Below are 13,646 nucleotides of genomic sequence, written 5' to 3'. Positions count from 1 at the left end.
TTTCAGACACTACTGAAATTTGGGACACCGGAGGGGTACATAGCATGGCTGCGCCTACTCTACAAGGCCCCGACAGCATGCACCAGAACGGGTGGACACATATCAGATGAATATAGGATACATAAAGGGACCAGACAGGGTTGTCCGTTGTCACATCTCATCTTTATTTTGGCACTGGAACCCTTAGCAATAAAACTGAGACAGAACTTCCTGGGCTGGGGAATACCGATAGGGAACACAATACATCTCTTTTCGGCCTATGCCGACGATATTATTATGTACATAAGAGATCTCCGTTTGCCCCTAGCCCCAAGGTTTGAGATGTAAAGACAATTCGAATGTTTGTTGGGTCTGGCCTCAAACGCTACAAAATCACATGCATTTTTCTTCACGGAACATGCAAATGACATGGGCATAGACTTCGGAGATACCAAACTCCAGATAGCACCGACCACGTTTAAGTATCTGGGCATGCAGATATACAGGACACATGCAGATATGTTAGATGGCAACCTTAACAGAGCAATCAGAGCCTTACGGCCCAGCGTCACCTTTTGGACTGAGCTGCTACTGTCCGTTATGGGGAGAGCAGAAATTGTGAAAATGGTTGTTCTGCCGCGATTATTGTATTATTTTACAAATTTACCATTAATAGTGCCGCAATCTACCTTCAAAATACTGAATACTCTGATAATAGATCTTATATGGGGAAAGGGTAGAAGACGTATAAGCTTGAAGAAACTGCAAGTGGGAACTCGTATGGGGGGCTGGGAGTTCCAGACTTCCGCGCCTATTATTATGCCTGCCAATTACAATGGTTATCATACTGGACGGCGGGACGTAACTTGCAGGAAATAGGGTACACGGACACTGATAATGGAGCACTACACGTCTTGTTGTTGCCTGAACATAGACCTCCGAGAGACCTAACCCCCTTGTTGGACACTGCGCTTAAGTGCTTGAAAGCAGCACTGCGGTATACGAATGCACCCCCTGCATACGCAGGCAACATTCCGCTGTTAGGTATCCCATTAGCAAGTGGCAAACTCACCAATCGCAAATTAGCACCCTGGTCCAAAGCAGGTATTAACACAGTAGCAGACCTATTTGGCAACACCTTCGTTAATGAGACGGGAGCCCCAGTGCACCTGTACTTAATGCACGGTGCACTGCTTCAATACATAAAAAACCATTGGGCATCGCAGAGGAGGGAACCCCCCAGCAACGAGCTGGTCAAGATGGTACACTATATGGGCAGAGGTAGACACTTGATTCGCTGGCTATACACTGGTATCAGCGCCCATACACGGGTCTCTCTAGATGCACTGTAGATTGTGTGGACGGGGGATATAGGTAGAGACCTGACATATAAGGAATGGACAGCAGTAATTGAGCATCCCAGAAAAGCAACGAGAAATTCAAAATTCAAATGTATCTAAACTATGGTATTGCATCATGCTTATTTGACCCCGTGGAGGTTGGATAGAATGTTCCCACAAACACAACACTCATGCCCGAGGTGCAGGGCAGAAGGGGCGGACCTGCTACACACGCACATGCTGTGGGCGTGCCCAACAATCAGGGGACACTGGTACACGACTAGACGAATAACCGGGACAGCAGCGCATCACAGGATTCATGACACAGTGGAAGGAATGCGTTACTTACCTGTAACTGCAGTTATCCAGTATTGGTATCTTTCAACTTTCACATGCCTGAACCATTCCCCGTCGTCGGGGTGGGAGTCCCCGGTACATAAATAAAGTAATGTCATATAGACATATATACCTAGTAATGGGCCAGAGGCCTCTCATTAGTAACATATCCATGTCCTTTTGTAAAAAGGACTAAACTTTGGCCAAGAGCCAATCAGCTATCACCACCCTCTAGAACCTTCCTGGAAGGAGCTCCGGTCCCTCAGATTTTCGTACGCACAGTGCTAAGTAGCATATTACTGAGAGAACCAAAGTGAGCCCTACCAGGGGAGGTGGGTGGGTTGCATGTGAATCTATGAAAGATACCAATACTGGATAACTGCAGTTACAGGTAAGTAACGCATTCCTTATCCAGTATTATGGATATCTTTCATAGATTCACATGCCTGAATCAGAGTAGCGAGCAATAACAAGCACATTTTGAATGGTACAACAGTAAATCTCACTAGATAATAACATATCAATTGTGAAATGCAAAAGGTACCAACATGCAATAGTAGAGAGAAATGTGCAAGTAGACAGTAGGAAGGTGGGATGAAAGAGAAGGCTCATCTCTAGTGAAATAGATGACAGAGCACAGCTTGTCCCACTGCTGCATCTTTCATAAGTTCAGTATCCAAACAGTAGTGCCTGGTGAACGTATGAGGCATCTTCCATGTCACCGCTCTGCAGATGTCAATGATGGGCACTCCCGCAAAGAGCGCCATGGAGGTTGAGACTGCTCTAGTGGAATGAGCACGAACCTTGGAATGCAGAGGATGTCCTGCTTGCTGATGACAGAAAGCAATAGCTGCAGAGATCCAACGTGAAATGCTCTGCTTAGTAAATGGAAGACCTTTCCTAGTTCTGCTAAAGGCCACGAAAAGTTGGTTAGATTTTTCAAATGTCTCTGTTCTGTGTATGTAGAACTTCAGGCAGCGTTTGAGATACAGAGAGTGGAGAGACCTCTCTGCTGCGGAATGTGGATTCGGGAAGAAAGACCGTAGTACAATAGGCTCATTAAGGTGAAAGTCAGATGGGACTTTTGTAATGAATTTAGGATTAGTCCTCAGAATCACGCTGTCCTGCCTGAATTGGAGGAAAGGGTCTTGAATTGAAAAGGCTTGGAGTTCGCTTACTCTTCTCGCTGAGGTAAGCGCCAATAGAAGAGCCGTTTTCCAGGAAAGATATTTGATATCAGCTTTGTGTATTGGCTCAAAGGGATGCTTCATTAATTGAGCATTACACGAAAGACAAGAACCCACACTTCCATGAATTTCACACCATATAGTTTAGGGATGAAAAAAGATAAACACTATTTAATGCGTTTACCTTGGCGATTAGTTGCGCCAGTTTTATTCATCAATTTTCACGAAAAGAGAACATGTCACTATAGCCAAGAGAAATATCAAAGCCTTAAACGTAATGACCACGACAGTTTTAGTGTCCAATATTTACAATGAAAAATTCAATATTTACAATGCAGAAATGTGATTTAAACAACGAATTGACAAAACATACATAAATTGTGAAACTGTGCAAAAATAGTACACAAACGTCATTATGTGATATCATTTCACAAGTAAAATGAGGGGAAGAATTATCCACATGTTTTTTTCCTAACATTTTTTGTGAACCAACAGTTTTTTAAAGACTGAAATATAGTATTTGGCAAAAATGGAGATTTTTAGTAGGTCTCCAAAAACAACACGATAACCTCTCGGTAGAAATGTTGATAGGCTTTTAAATCATTACGCGTTTCGAGTTTGTGAGGGTTCTTCTCAAACTCTCTTCAGGGCCAAATGAATTCCATTCCCCATTTGTTAAACCTCTAGGGACTCGAGGTAGGTTAGTTCATCCAAATAACTTGTGGAATTTTGAAGGATTTTGAAGGATTTGTGCGTGTTTCTGGCTGTAGTTGAGAAGGCCAATTGGTCGTACTGCTATTTTTCAGTTTCCTTCATTTGGAAAACAAAGCGTTTGATTATGTTGAACCGTCTGGTGTATTAATTACCAACGGTATCTCAATGAGCTTGACACTCACGGTGTCACCGCCGGAATCTTCCTCTGGCACCTCGGCTCTTTCAGTTCAGGAGCGTGCATCACTTCCTCATTCCTTCACATAGACCGTGAGTGTCAAGCTCATTGAGATACCGTTGAAGGAAACTGAAAAATAGCAGTACGACCAATTGGCCTTCTCAACTACAGCCAGAAACACGCACAAATCCTTCAAAATCCTTCAAAATTCCACAAGTTATTTGGATGAACTAACCTACCTCGAGTCCCTAGAGGTTTAACAAATGGGGAATGGAATTCATTTGGCCCTGAAGAGAGTTTGAGAAGAACCCTCACAAACTCGAAACGCGTAATGATTTAAAAGCCTATCAACATTTCTACCGAGAGGTTATCGTGTTGTTTTTGGAGACCTACTAAAAATCTCCATTTTTGCCAAATACTATATTTCAGTCTTTAAAAAACTGTTGGTTCACAAAAAATGTTAGGAAAAAAAACATGTGGATAATTCTTCCCCTCATTTTACTTGTGAAATGATATCACATAATGACGTTTGTGTACTATTTTTGCACAGTTTCACAATTTATGTATGTTTTGTCAATTCGTTGTTTAAATCACATTTCTGCATTGTAAATATTGAATTTTTCATTGTAAATATTGGACACTAAAACTGTCGTGGTCATTACGTTTAAGGCTTTGATATTTCTCTTGGCTATAGTGACATTTTCTCTTTTCGTGAAAATTGATGAATAAAACTGGCGCAACTAATCGCCAAGGTAAACGCATTAAATAGTGTTTATCTTTTTTCATCCCTAAACTATATGGTGTGAAATTCATGGAAGTGTGGGTTCTTGTCTTTCGTGTAAAGTTATTGGGCCCTTACCCCACTTCTGTTCGTATGGGCCATACTCTCCCTTTTTGAATCATTAATTGAGCAAGCACAACGTTCAGCTGCCAGGCAGGCAGTAAAGACTTCACCGGAGGAAATGTCCTGAACAAACCTTTAAGGAATTGTTTTATGAGTCTGCTGGACCAGAGGTAAGTACCAGCTGTGGAACGTCTGAAACAAGATATGGCAGCCAGGTGAACTTTTATTGAAGCATGAGCCAGACCTGAGTTTGCCAAATGAAGAAGGTAGGGTAAGATCTCTGCCGGTGATGAAGAAAAGGGATGTATTTTCACCGATTTACACCACATGCAGAACCTTTTCCATTTTAGGCAATACGTCTTGTTGGTACTGTCGGCCCGAGCCCGGGCTAGAACAGCTCTGCAGTCTGGCGGGATGTTTAAGTTCTGGAATTCTCTGAACTCAGGAGCCATGCCGATAATCTGAGAGATGCTGGATCCGGATATTGGACTTGTCCGTGGTTCATTGTGAGGAGATTGGGGCACGGCTTCAATGGGATTGGCGGTTCCAGCGATAGGAGATGAAGCTCCGTGAACCAGTGTTGGCACGTCCACGCTGGAGCTATCAAGATCAGGGTACAATGTTTCGCCTTCAGCTTCCTGAGGACCCTGGGAATCAGGAGGGAATGGAGGAAATGCGCACGCAAAGACGTTGAACCATGCGATCGAAAATGCATTCCCTAGAGACCCCTTCTGGGGACGCCAGCTTGCGTAATGTTGGCATTTGGCGTTGTGTCTGGTTGCGAACAGATCCAGGTGAGGCTTGCCCCATCGAGAGAAGATGTGACTGAGAATTTGGTGGTCCAGCTCCCATTCGTGGCACACCGAGCGCTGTCTGCTCAGTGAGTCTGCAAGGACATTGTCCGTTCCAGGGACGTATTCTGCCCGAAGGGAAATGTTGTGAAGTTGTAGCCAGTTCCAGATCTTTTGAGATTCGCGAGACAACGTCAGAGACCGAGTCCCCCCTTGTTTTTGGATATAGTGCATTGTGGTGGTGTCTGTCCTCAAAAGCACTGGGGAGTTTTTGATCCGAGGCAGGAACGCTCGAAGCGCCAGGTAAACCGCTCTTAACTCGAGAAGGTTTATGTGCAGTTGGTTGTCGGCAGGGGACCACTGTCCGTTGATTCTGAGTTCTTGGAGGAACGCCCCCAACCTTCCAGGGACACATCTGTTGTTATAATATGCGGCGAGACTGGAAGCAGGAACGGCATATCTCGTGTAAGGTTCTGTGGATGAATGCACCACTGTAGAGCTTTTACCATGGGAGGCGTCACTCGGATGACATCTTCGAATGATCCTGTACACTGGATCCATTGACTGGATAGCGCTTCCTGAAGAGGATGCATATTAAGACGGCAGTGGGAACTAACAGGATGCAAGAAGACATCATCCCTAGCAGGGACTTGTAAATGTGAGTGCTCTTCTGGTTTGTACACGGGCCGCCAAGGATGCCAGCTTGGATAGACGCTCCTGTGAAGTGAATGCTTTCTTCTGAGCCGTATCTAGGACAGTGCCTAGGAAAGTGAGACACTGGGAAGGCTGAAGGACGGATTTGTCTCGATTGAGAGTAAGGCCCAAGTCGTTGAAAAGTTGAAGACAGGCGTTGGAGGACTTGGTCACGCCTGCAAAAGAAGGAGCCTTGACTAGCCAGTCGTCCAAGTATGGGAAGACTTGGTGATGTTGTTGCCAGAGGTACGCTGCTACTGGAGACAGGCATTTTGTAAAAATGCGTGGTGCCGACTTCAGGCCGAAGTGCAACACCCGAAACTGGTAGTGCTTGCCTGCCATAGCGAACCTGAGGTATTGCTTGTGATTTCTATGGATAGGCACGTGAAAATAAGCGTCTTGAAGGTCTAGAGACACCATGAAGTCATTCGCATTGAGGAGTTGAAGCACCTCCTGAATGGACACCATACGGAATTACTGTTTCTTGAGATACTTGTTTAGGTTTCTTAAGTCCAATATAGGTCTCCATTTTTTCTCTTTTTTCCGAATTAAGAAGAATCGGAAGTAGAATCCCTTGCCTCTCTGATCGCGAGGGACTCTTTCTATAGCACCTTTTTGGAGCATAAGTGATAGCTCCAATTGCAGCCGATGTAAATTCTTGTGGAGCATTTGCCGAGGAGGAGTTTGAGGCGGGGTTTCTATGAACTCCAGAGAGTGTCCGAATTGAACTAGTTGAAGGACCCATCGATCCGTAATAATCTGTTTCCAATTTTTTAGGAAAGATGAGATTCTTCCTCCAATCTTGTAAGGTAGAGAAGAAGTGGAGACCTGTGACAGGGAGAAGTCATTGTCTTCTGGCTGTGTACGTTTTTCCTCCTTTGCCACGAAAGGAAGACCTTTCCAGAGAAGTAAGGAAAACTGAGCAGAGCTCAGTGGAGACTCCCTTAGCACGACGTGCAGTAGAAAATCTGAGGGACCAGAGCTCCTTCCAGGAAGGTTCTAGAGGGTGGTGATAGCTGATTGGCTCTTGGCCAAAGTCATGGATATGTTACTAATGAGAGGCCTCTGGCCCATTACTAAGTATATATGTCTATATGACATTACTTTATTTATGTACCGGGGACTCCCACCCCGACGATGGGGAATGATTCAGGCATGTGAATCTATGAAATATACCCATAATACTGGATAAAAATGCATTTTTGGTCTGCACAAATATTTGTCCAAACACAAGGTACAATACCGATTCATAGACCTTGCATTAATACTGGCTATTAGAACCCTTACTATACGCTGGAAATCGAGTAAACCCCCAGCTGGCGCACGGAAATAATACATTGGAGTTGTGCGGTGGGTGCAGCATTGCGCAGGGAAGAAATACCAGGACTACGGAAGACACCAATAGCTCTAGAATGGGAGACTATGTTGAAAGAGTTGAAATTAACTGTTATAGACCACGATGGTTAAATGTTTTATGTAAAATGGTAATATGTGGTGCCCATGCCTCGACCAACTGTGTACTAAAGAGAAGCTGTACGCCTAAGCATACATAATTCAAGAACATGTTATAACAACAATGGTTCACAAAACACTGTTACTAAGGTACTGCGACCGGGGTTGATCGGGTGGGGGGAGTTCTGGGGATAGTTAGAAATCAATAAGTATTAATATTCCATGTACTGTCCAAACGCAGGCAAAATATACGTTGATAAATAATGTTGCCGCGAACGGAGATCGTTAGAATTAACATTACCGTAATGGATGCATAAAGCTATTTTGATGTACTAATGTTGTAGGAGACAGAAGAGATATGTAGATTACACTTTGCAATGATGTATGGCATAAATCAAAAAAACTTAATAAAATATGTTTAAAAAAAAAAGGGATACCCACAGGATGCAGCATGTATCTCAAACCACATATCCTTGTGAGCCCTATTTGAATATTTTACTTCCAGCATTGCCAGTCAAATGCAGAACATAGTGAGGGGTCTAGAGTAAGCAGAGCGTGATTGTGTTTTACTCATTCAGAGTAAGGACCCACTAGTAAGCCTACACTGAAGAAATCTATGCAGCTGAGGCAGCTTTGATAGCTTTAGTTAATACATTTAGATGAGGTGGTAACGCAATCATCACAACACGTTCAGTTTCACTATTGACCCGACAGGGTAGCAGTGATTTCTACCTCTGTGCTCTAAGACAAAGGTAGTTTAATTTATGGCTGTGAGAATTTGTACACAATTTACACCCAGTTATATTGTTTTTCCAACACCTACCTTTGTTTTCCTGTCTAACTGGGCAAACTTGTCCTCCTGGGCTAAGAGCATCTTCTCAAAGTCTTCTTGTTTCTTTAGAAGATTCTCTACATTTGACACAGAGTCCTAAACAAAACCAAAAAAGAGAGTCTGCAAAAAGAAAGTAGTCTGAAATTTGTACACAGTCCGATATTCCTTCTCCCCCCACCCCGTAATTGGCCCTTTTGTAAAAAAAAAAAAACAGATTTGTAACTCTACAACAGTAGGTTAACTTCTGCTGAAAGGTTCAGATGTATGTGAAAGGGAATTTGCAAAGTATACTCATAGACAGTTGTGGCAGTCGTAGGTTTCCAACAGTACTCAGAGAAGAGCATTATCAATTCCCTAGCATTATCAATTCCCTTGTATGTATGTATGTATGTATGTATGTATGTATGTATGTATGTATCTATCCATCTATCTATCTATCTATCTATCTATCTATCTTTCTATAAATATATATACACACCCATACGCACCCACACAATTAAACACACAAATAGGCAATTTCACATGTGTAATGGTACAAAGTTTACAGATGTGTTCCACTGCCTTTTAGCTAGGTTTGCGCTATAGAAATACCACATTCATAAAAACATACACTGTTCATGCGAAAATGCCTTTGTTTGAGAGAAATTTATTTTATTTTCCTCCAGAGGGTTCGTTTTTATCCTTACCCTATAATTCTGTAGTTGTTCCTTTCCCATTCCTACCCTAGAAACCAATTTACACCTGCCTTAAAGAAGTAAACCTCCACAAAAGAGTTCTTGAGAAGACTGTAAATATCTACAAACTCGTGAGTATGAATGTGCCCCCAAAATTTTCAGGGCATTCCAGCCCTAGAACATTTGCTTTCTCCTCTGGGAGAGAATTAACGTATGCATCATACATCATGTTGGATAAGTAGGTGACAACGCCAGTGCACTGGTTGGATGAATGGCGGTCAACACGGCCTTTCAAACACAGGCCAGACACCATAGTCTGAAGTGTCCAGACATTAGAACTAGTGATTACGTCCCCTTGAAAATGCCTTCTAACTAAAGGGTGTAAGTATGTTTAAAAATGTCAGCCCTAATGGGAAAAGAAAGAAATTGCACACATACACATGCCAACAACCCCTTCAAAAAGAGTAGATGAGGGGAAGAAGTCAGGATATGATGCAGGTGTGAAAAACTCACCAACAGAAATAAAATTGTTCAGGGAATAACAACTTGGCCATGACTGGCCTCTGCCACCTCGCCGCTAACCCCCAGATGATGAGCCTTGAAAGCAACCATGTCCCCGAATTATCAAAATGCATTACCACAATGAAGCTGAGCTATGTGCGGATTGGAAGAGCCAACAGTATGCAAAACTGTGAAACTATAAGTTGAAAACTAAAAACCTATACTAGGATACTAAAGTTGTCTGTACAAGGATCTCCCCTTTCAGACGACCCATGTAAAAGACAGAAAGTCATTTTTAAGGGACTACTGATAGGCAATCTGGAACCCCCTTATTATAAGCACTGGAGTCCCGGAAACCTAAACAGGGGCCTTAATACGAATCCGAAGTCGAACGAAGAGCAATGAATGAAAATAATGCCATTCAGCAGAAGGGGTCCTCAGTGCCCGTCATTTGAGGCCCACTCCCAGTCAGAGGACGGTGACTCTGACACTGCGTCGCTCGGATAGCAGCTTTTGGAGAATGAACACAACGGTTATAAGTAGACTAGAAAAATGCTGATCTAGCCTTCTGCTTAGTGTTTCCATCAGCAACTGACCTGTAATGATGACATGGAATTATAAAATGGTGGCCATACAGGAGGTACAGAACGCTACTGCAGCCCATCACCAAGGGGGGCTTGGCAGGGCCTACCACTGACAAACATATCCCAAAGATGAGAGTCCTTATTGAGCACAAGCACCCCTTCTGTAGTCAGCCACAAATGTGCACCAAGCAGAGGACTGACCCTACATCCTACCGAAGCTACCACCACATGAATTCACACCCTCACCTATCCTATAGGGTTGATTTGTATCAAGATTTGTGATGATCATCCAATGCATAAGTATCCATACTAATCATATTTGGATGGTAAAATTGGGGTTATATTCAATATTTTCAATGTAAATTTAAATTTGCAAAATAATTGATTTGTTTTTGCCTAAGCAAAAACCCCAGTTATCGATCGAAACTGAGTGGTTAGTTAGCAATCTCTGGTATCAAAGAGGGCTGAATCAATAATGTTTATCACCTTGACACACGTGATGTTTTTGTAAAGGTCGTAGGGTGTGATGTTTGCAAGTGGTTGCCCAAGGTCGGCACCAGCACTCCTTTTGATGACTGGGACTCACATTTTATTCTCAGATTCAGAGCAAGAGCGAGAAAGGGAGAAAGAAGGAGGGACAGAAACATAGGAAAACATACCTAAAGGGCAAAAGGAAGGAGAAGTGAGATAAAGGGACAGGAAAAGTAGGGTGGTGTAAACAATTGGCTAGAGGAGGGCTTCAGCAACATCAGTGGGAGGATCCTAAGAAAATATTTGTCTGCCGTCTCTGGAGGGACGCTCACTGCTACCTGGTTCATAATGCCAAACTGCCATTCTCATTCATCCACCCCAAGCTGCTACACATTCTGCCTGTTCCAATGAGCAGGCCTGGTTTCTCATTAATATTTGCAGCTGCGTGTTGTACTTCTTAAGGGCCATGTCTTTTGACAGTTGCCACTGAACTCTTACCCCATAGTTTGGATCCAGGAGAAATCCCTCCTTAGCGTTCAGCCAGCTCTCCGCCTGCTCCAGTTCACGCCGAAGCAACTGGATTTCCAAATTCTCTTCATACAGTTCTTTCCTTACTTCCCAGCAATCTGCAACTTTTCTCATAAATTCTGATTGTTCCAAAAGTTTCTCCTTGATCTGTGAACGCAAACATTCATATAAAGCCAATTAATGCTAAGAATAGGCCTCTTCACATCTCACTAGCATAACTTGCCTTTTTAGAAAGGCCTTGCTTTCAGGGGCTAAGCAAGGCCAAAGCGGCCTCAAAATTAAAGGGAAGCTGGGTGATACCAACTTTAAATATCGACATAGTTATTATTCGGTTAGCCTTTAGAGTTGGTGCAATCCTGCATCAGTGAAAACTTCGAAGAGGACTGCATGTCATTTTTTAAATATGATTGTCCATTATACATTTTAGAATGTACAGCGGAATTTCTGACTGTGCTGACCAAACATCTCTCTTACCAGTAGTAATAAACACTTACAAAACCAATTGGTCTGACTAACATTTTTGGTTATTAGCCAGACCTACAGGCTTTGCTAGCGCATGTTATTTTACTCTATGTGCTTCAGTTTAAAGTAGCCCATCATGATGAATGGAAGTGCAGCACCCAAATTGAGAACCCAATTCTCTTTGCAACTCTGCCGAATTAGGAACTTGGGGTGAAGTACGCCTTGCCTTCCCTTTCCTTCCCAAAAGAACAAGCTACTTACCTTTGGCAACAGCTTATCTGGAACTGTATTAAGCCGCAGATTCCTTACCTTAGAATTATCCCCAGGCAACAGACTGGATCCAAAAACCTTTTTTTGAGCTGGACACCTGTGCGCTGCTAGGTGGCGCTCTTCGACTCCATGTGACATCATCAGCATCCTCTAAGTTGGAAGTGACATGTGTGGTGTCTATCTGCTAACATCAATTTCCTTTTGCAAATTTCCACACCAGAAGCACGGAGACACGAGGAACACTGACCACTGGTGTGTCAAACTTGGACCCTGAAGAGGTAGCAGTCCTACTCCTATAAATCAGTCCACAGAGCGGGGGTAGGGAGTGGTATGGAATCTGTGGCTAGATAGAGTCTCTACCAGATAACGCATTATGGAAGGTTAAGCAACTTGTTCATCTGATAATAACTTCTACCCACATATTCCTTACCATAGAATAGATACCAAGCAATATCTCCTCGGAAGTGGGTCTGCAAACCTGATTCATACTAGGAAGTCCTGCAGGGCTAAATGGTAGAATTCCCATCCTGAAGGATCTGACTGTCCAGGCTGCAGCGCTTGGTGAACGTAAGCAGCAATTCCCACATTGCTGCCTGGCCTAACACAGTAGTCGCAGCCTTTGCTCTGGTGGAATGAGCACGTAAGCCCTCCAGGGATTTATTTTTGGCCAATGTGTAGCAGATCTTAATGCGGAGCACGATCAATTGGGAGATGGTTCCCTTCTGTATGGCCTTCACTTTCTTAGCTCTGACATATTCCGTGAAGAGTTGATCTTCCTCCTGGAACGGTTTTGTGTGGTCATGGTTGAATGACAATGCTCTTTTAGGGTCCAGCCGGTGCTGTCTCTCCTCTCTCTTAGAGGGATGAGGCAGAGCATAAAAAGTAGACAAGGTGATGGATTGGCCTACATGGAATGGGGTTACCACCTTCAGCAAGAAAGCTGCTTGGGTCCAAATGACCAGTTTGCCTGGGAAGAAGGAGACGTATGGAGGCTGAGATGTCAACACCTGTAGTTTACTGACCCTCCGGGCAGATGTAAATACCACAAGAATGGCAATCTTGCTGGGGAGAATCATATGAGGGCATGTATGAAGCAGCTCAACTAGAAAGGAAAGAACCATGTTAAGGTCCCATTTAGGCATAATGAAGGGAGCAGGAGGAAATTATTGTTAACCTTTATGGAACTTATTTACAATATGGGACTTGAAGAAGGAACGCTGATCTAGCAGCAGCAGGAAAGTGTAAATGGAAGACAAATAACCTTTTAATCTGCCCAATGCAGAGCCCTGCTGGGCCAGGGCAAGGATAACAGAAGAACTTGGGGAAGGGGTGCAGATAAAGGGTCAACCTGTTTGGCTGAACACCATGCCACAAACGTGTTCAATTGCCGACGTATACCATCTTGGTGGAGGGATACTAGGCTGCCAAGATAACATTGCAGACTTCAGGCAAAAGGTCAAAAGCTGTCAACTGTTGCTGTTCCATCTCTACGCATGAAGACGGAGTGTGGACAGGTTCAGGTGGAGAACTTCTGTGACAGAAGATCCTCCAAAGGGGGCAGCCTGACTGGAGGACCGATGGCCATGTTCAACAGCTCAGGATACCAAACTCTCCAAGCCCAGTCTTGGAGTCTGGGCCCGGTCGTTCAAGATCTTTTTGAAAACTCTGGCCTGGAGTGGTATGGGTGGGAAGGTGTACAGGAGGCTGGAGCTCTCTTCCAGATGAACATTGTCTCTGAGGTAGAGTCCCCTTGGAAACTTCAGCTCACAGAAGTGCAGGCATTGCCTGGTCTCTGCAGTGGTGAACAGATCTA

The 13,646-nt window shown here is 43.7% G+C and overlaps 1 protein-coding gene across 2 annotated transcripts in view; it reads right to left on the bottom strand.

Moving 5' to 3' along the window:
• Positions 1-13,646, bottom strand: part of SPTBN5 (spectrin beta, non-erythrocytic 5) — a 2,054,098-nt gene that overhangs the window by 177,939 nt on the left and 1,862,513 nt on the right. For both annotated transcript variants that reach the window (XM_078659643.1, XM_078659644.1), the window contains exons 62-63: positions 11,072-11,248; positions 8,335-8,439 (exon numbers count right to left, since the gene is read on the bottom strand). In XM_078659643.1, the coding sequence (XP_078515769.1) occupies positions 8,335-8,439; positions 11,072-11,248 (282 nt within the window). The remainder of the gene's footprint in view (positions 1-8,334; positions 8,440-11,071; positions 11,249-13,646) is intronic.

This window comes from Lissotriton helveticus, chromosome 9 (genome assembly GCF_964261635.1).
Source record: "Lissotriton helveticus chromosome 9, aLisHel1.1, whole genome shotgun sequence".
Classification (NCBI taxonomy): domain Eukaryota; kingdom Metazoa; phylum Chordata; class Amphibia; order Caudata; family Salamandridae; genus Lissotriton; species Lissotriton helveticus.
This window is presented reverse-complemented; position numbering and strand designations above follow the sequence as displayed.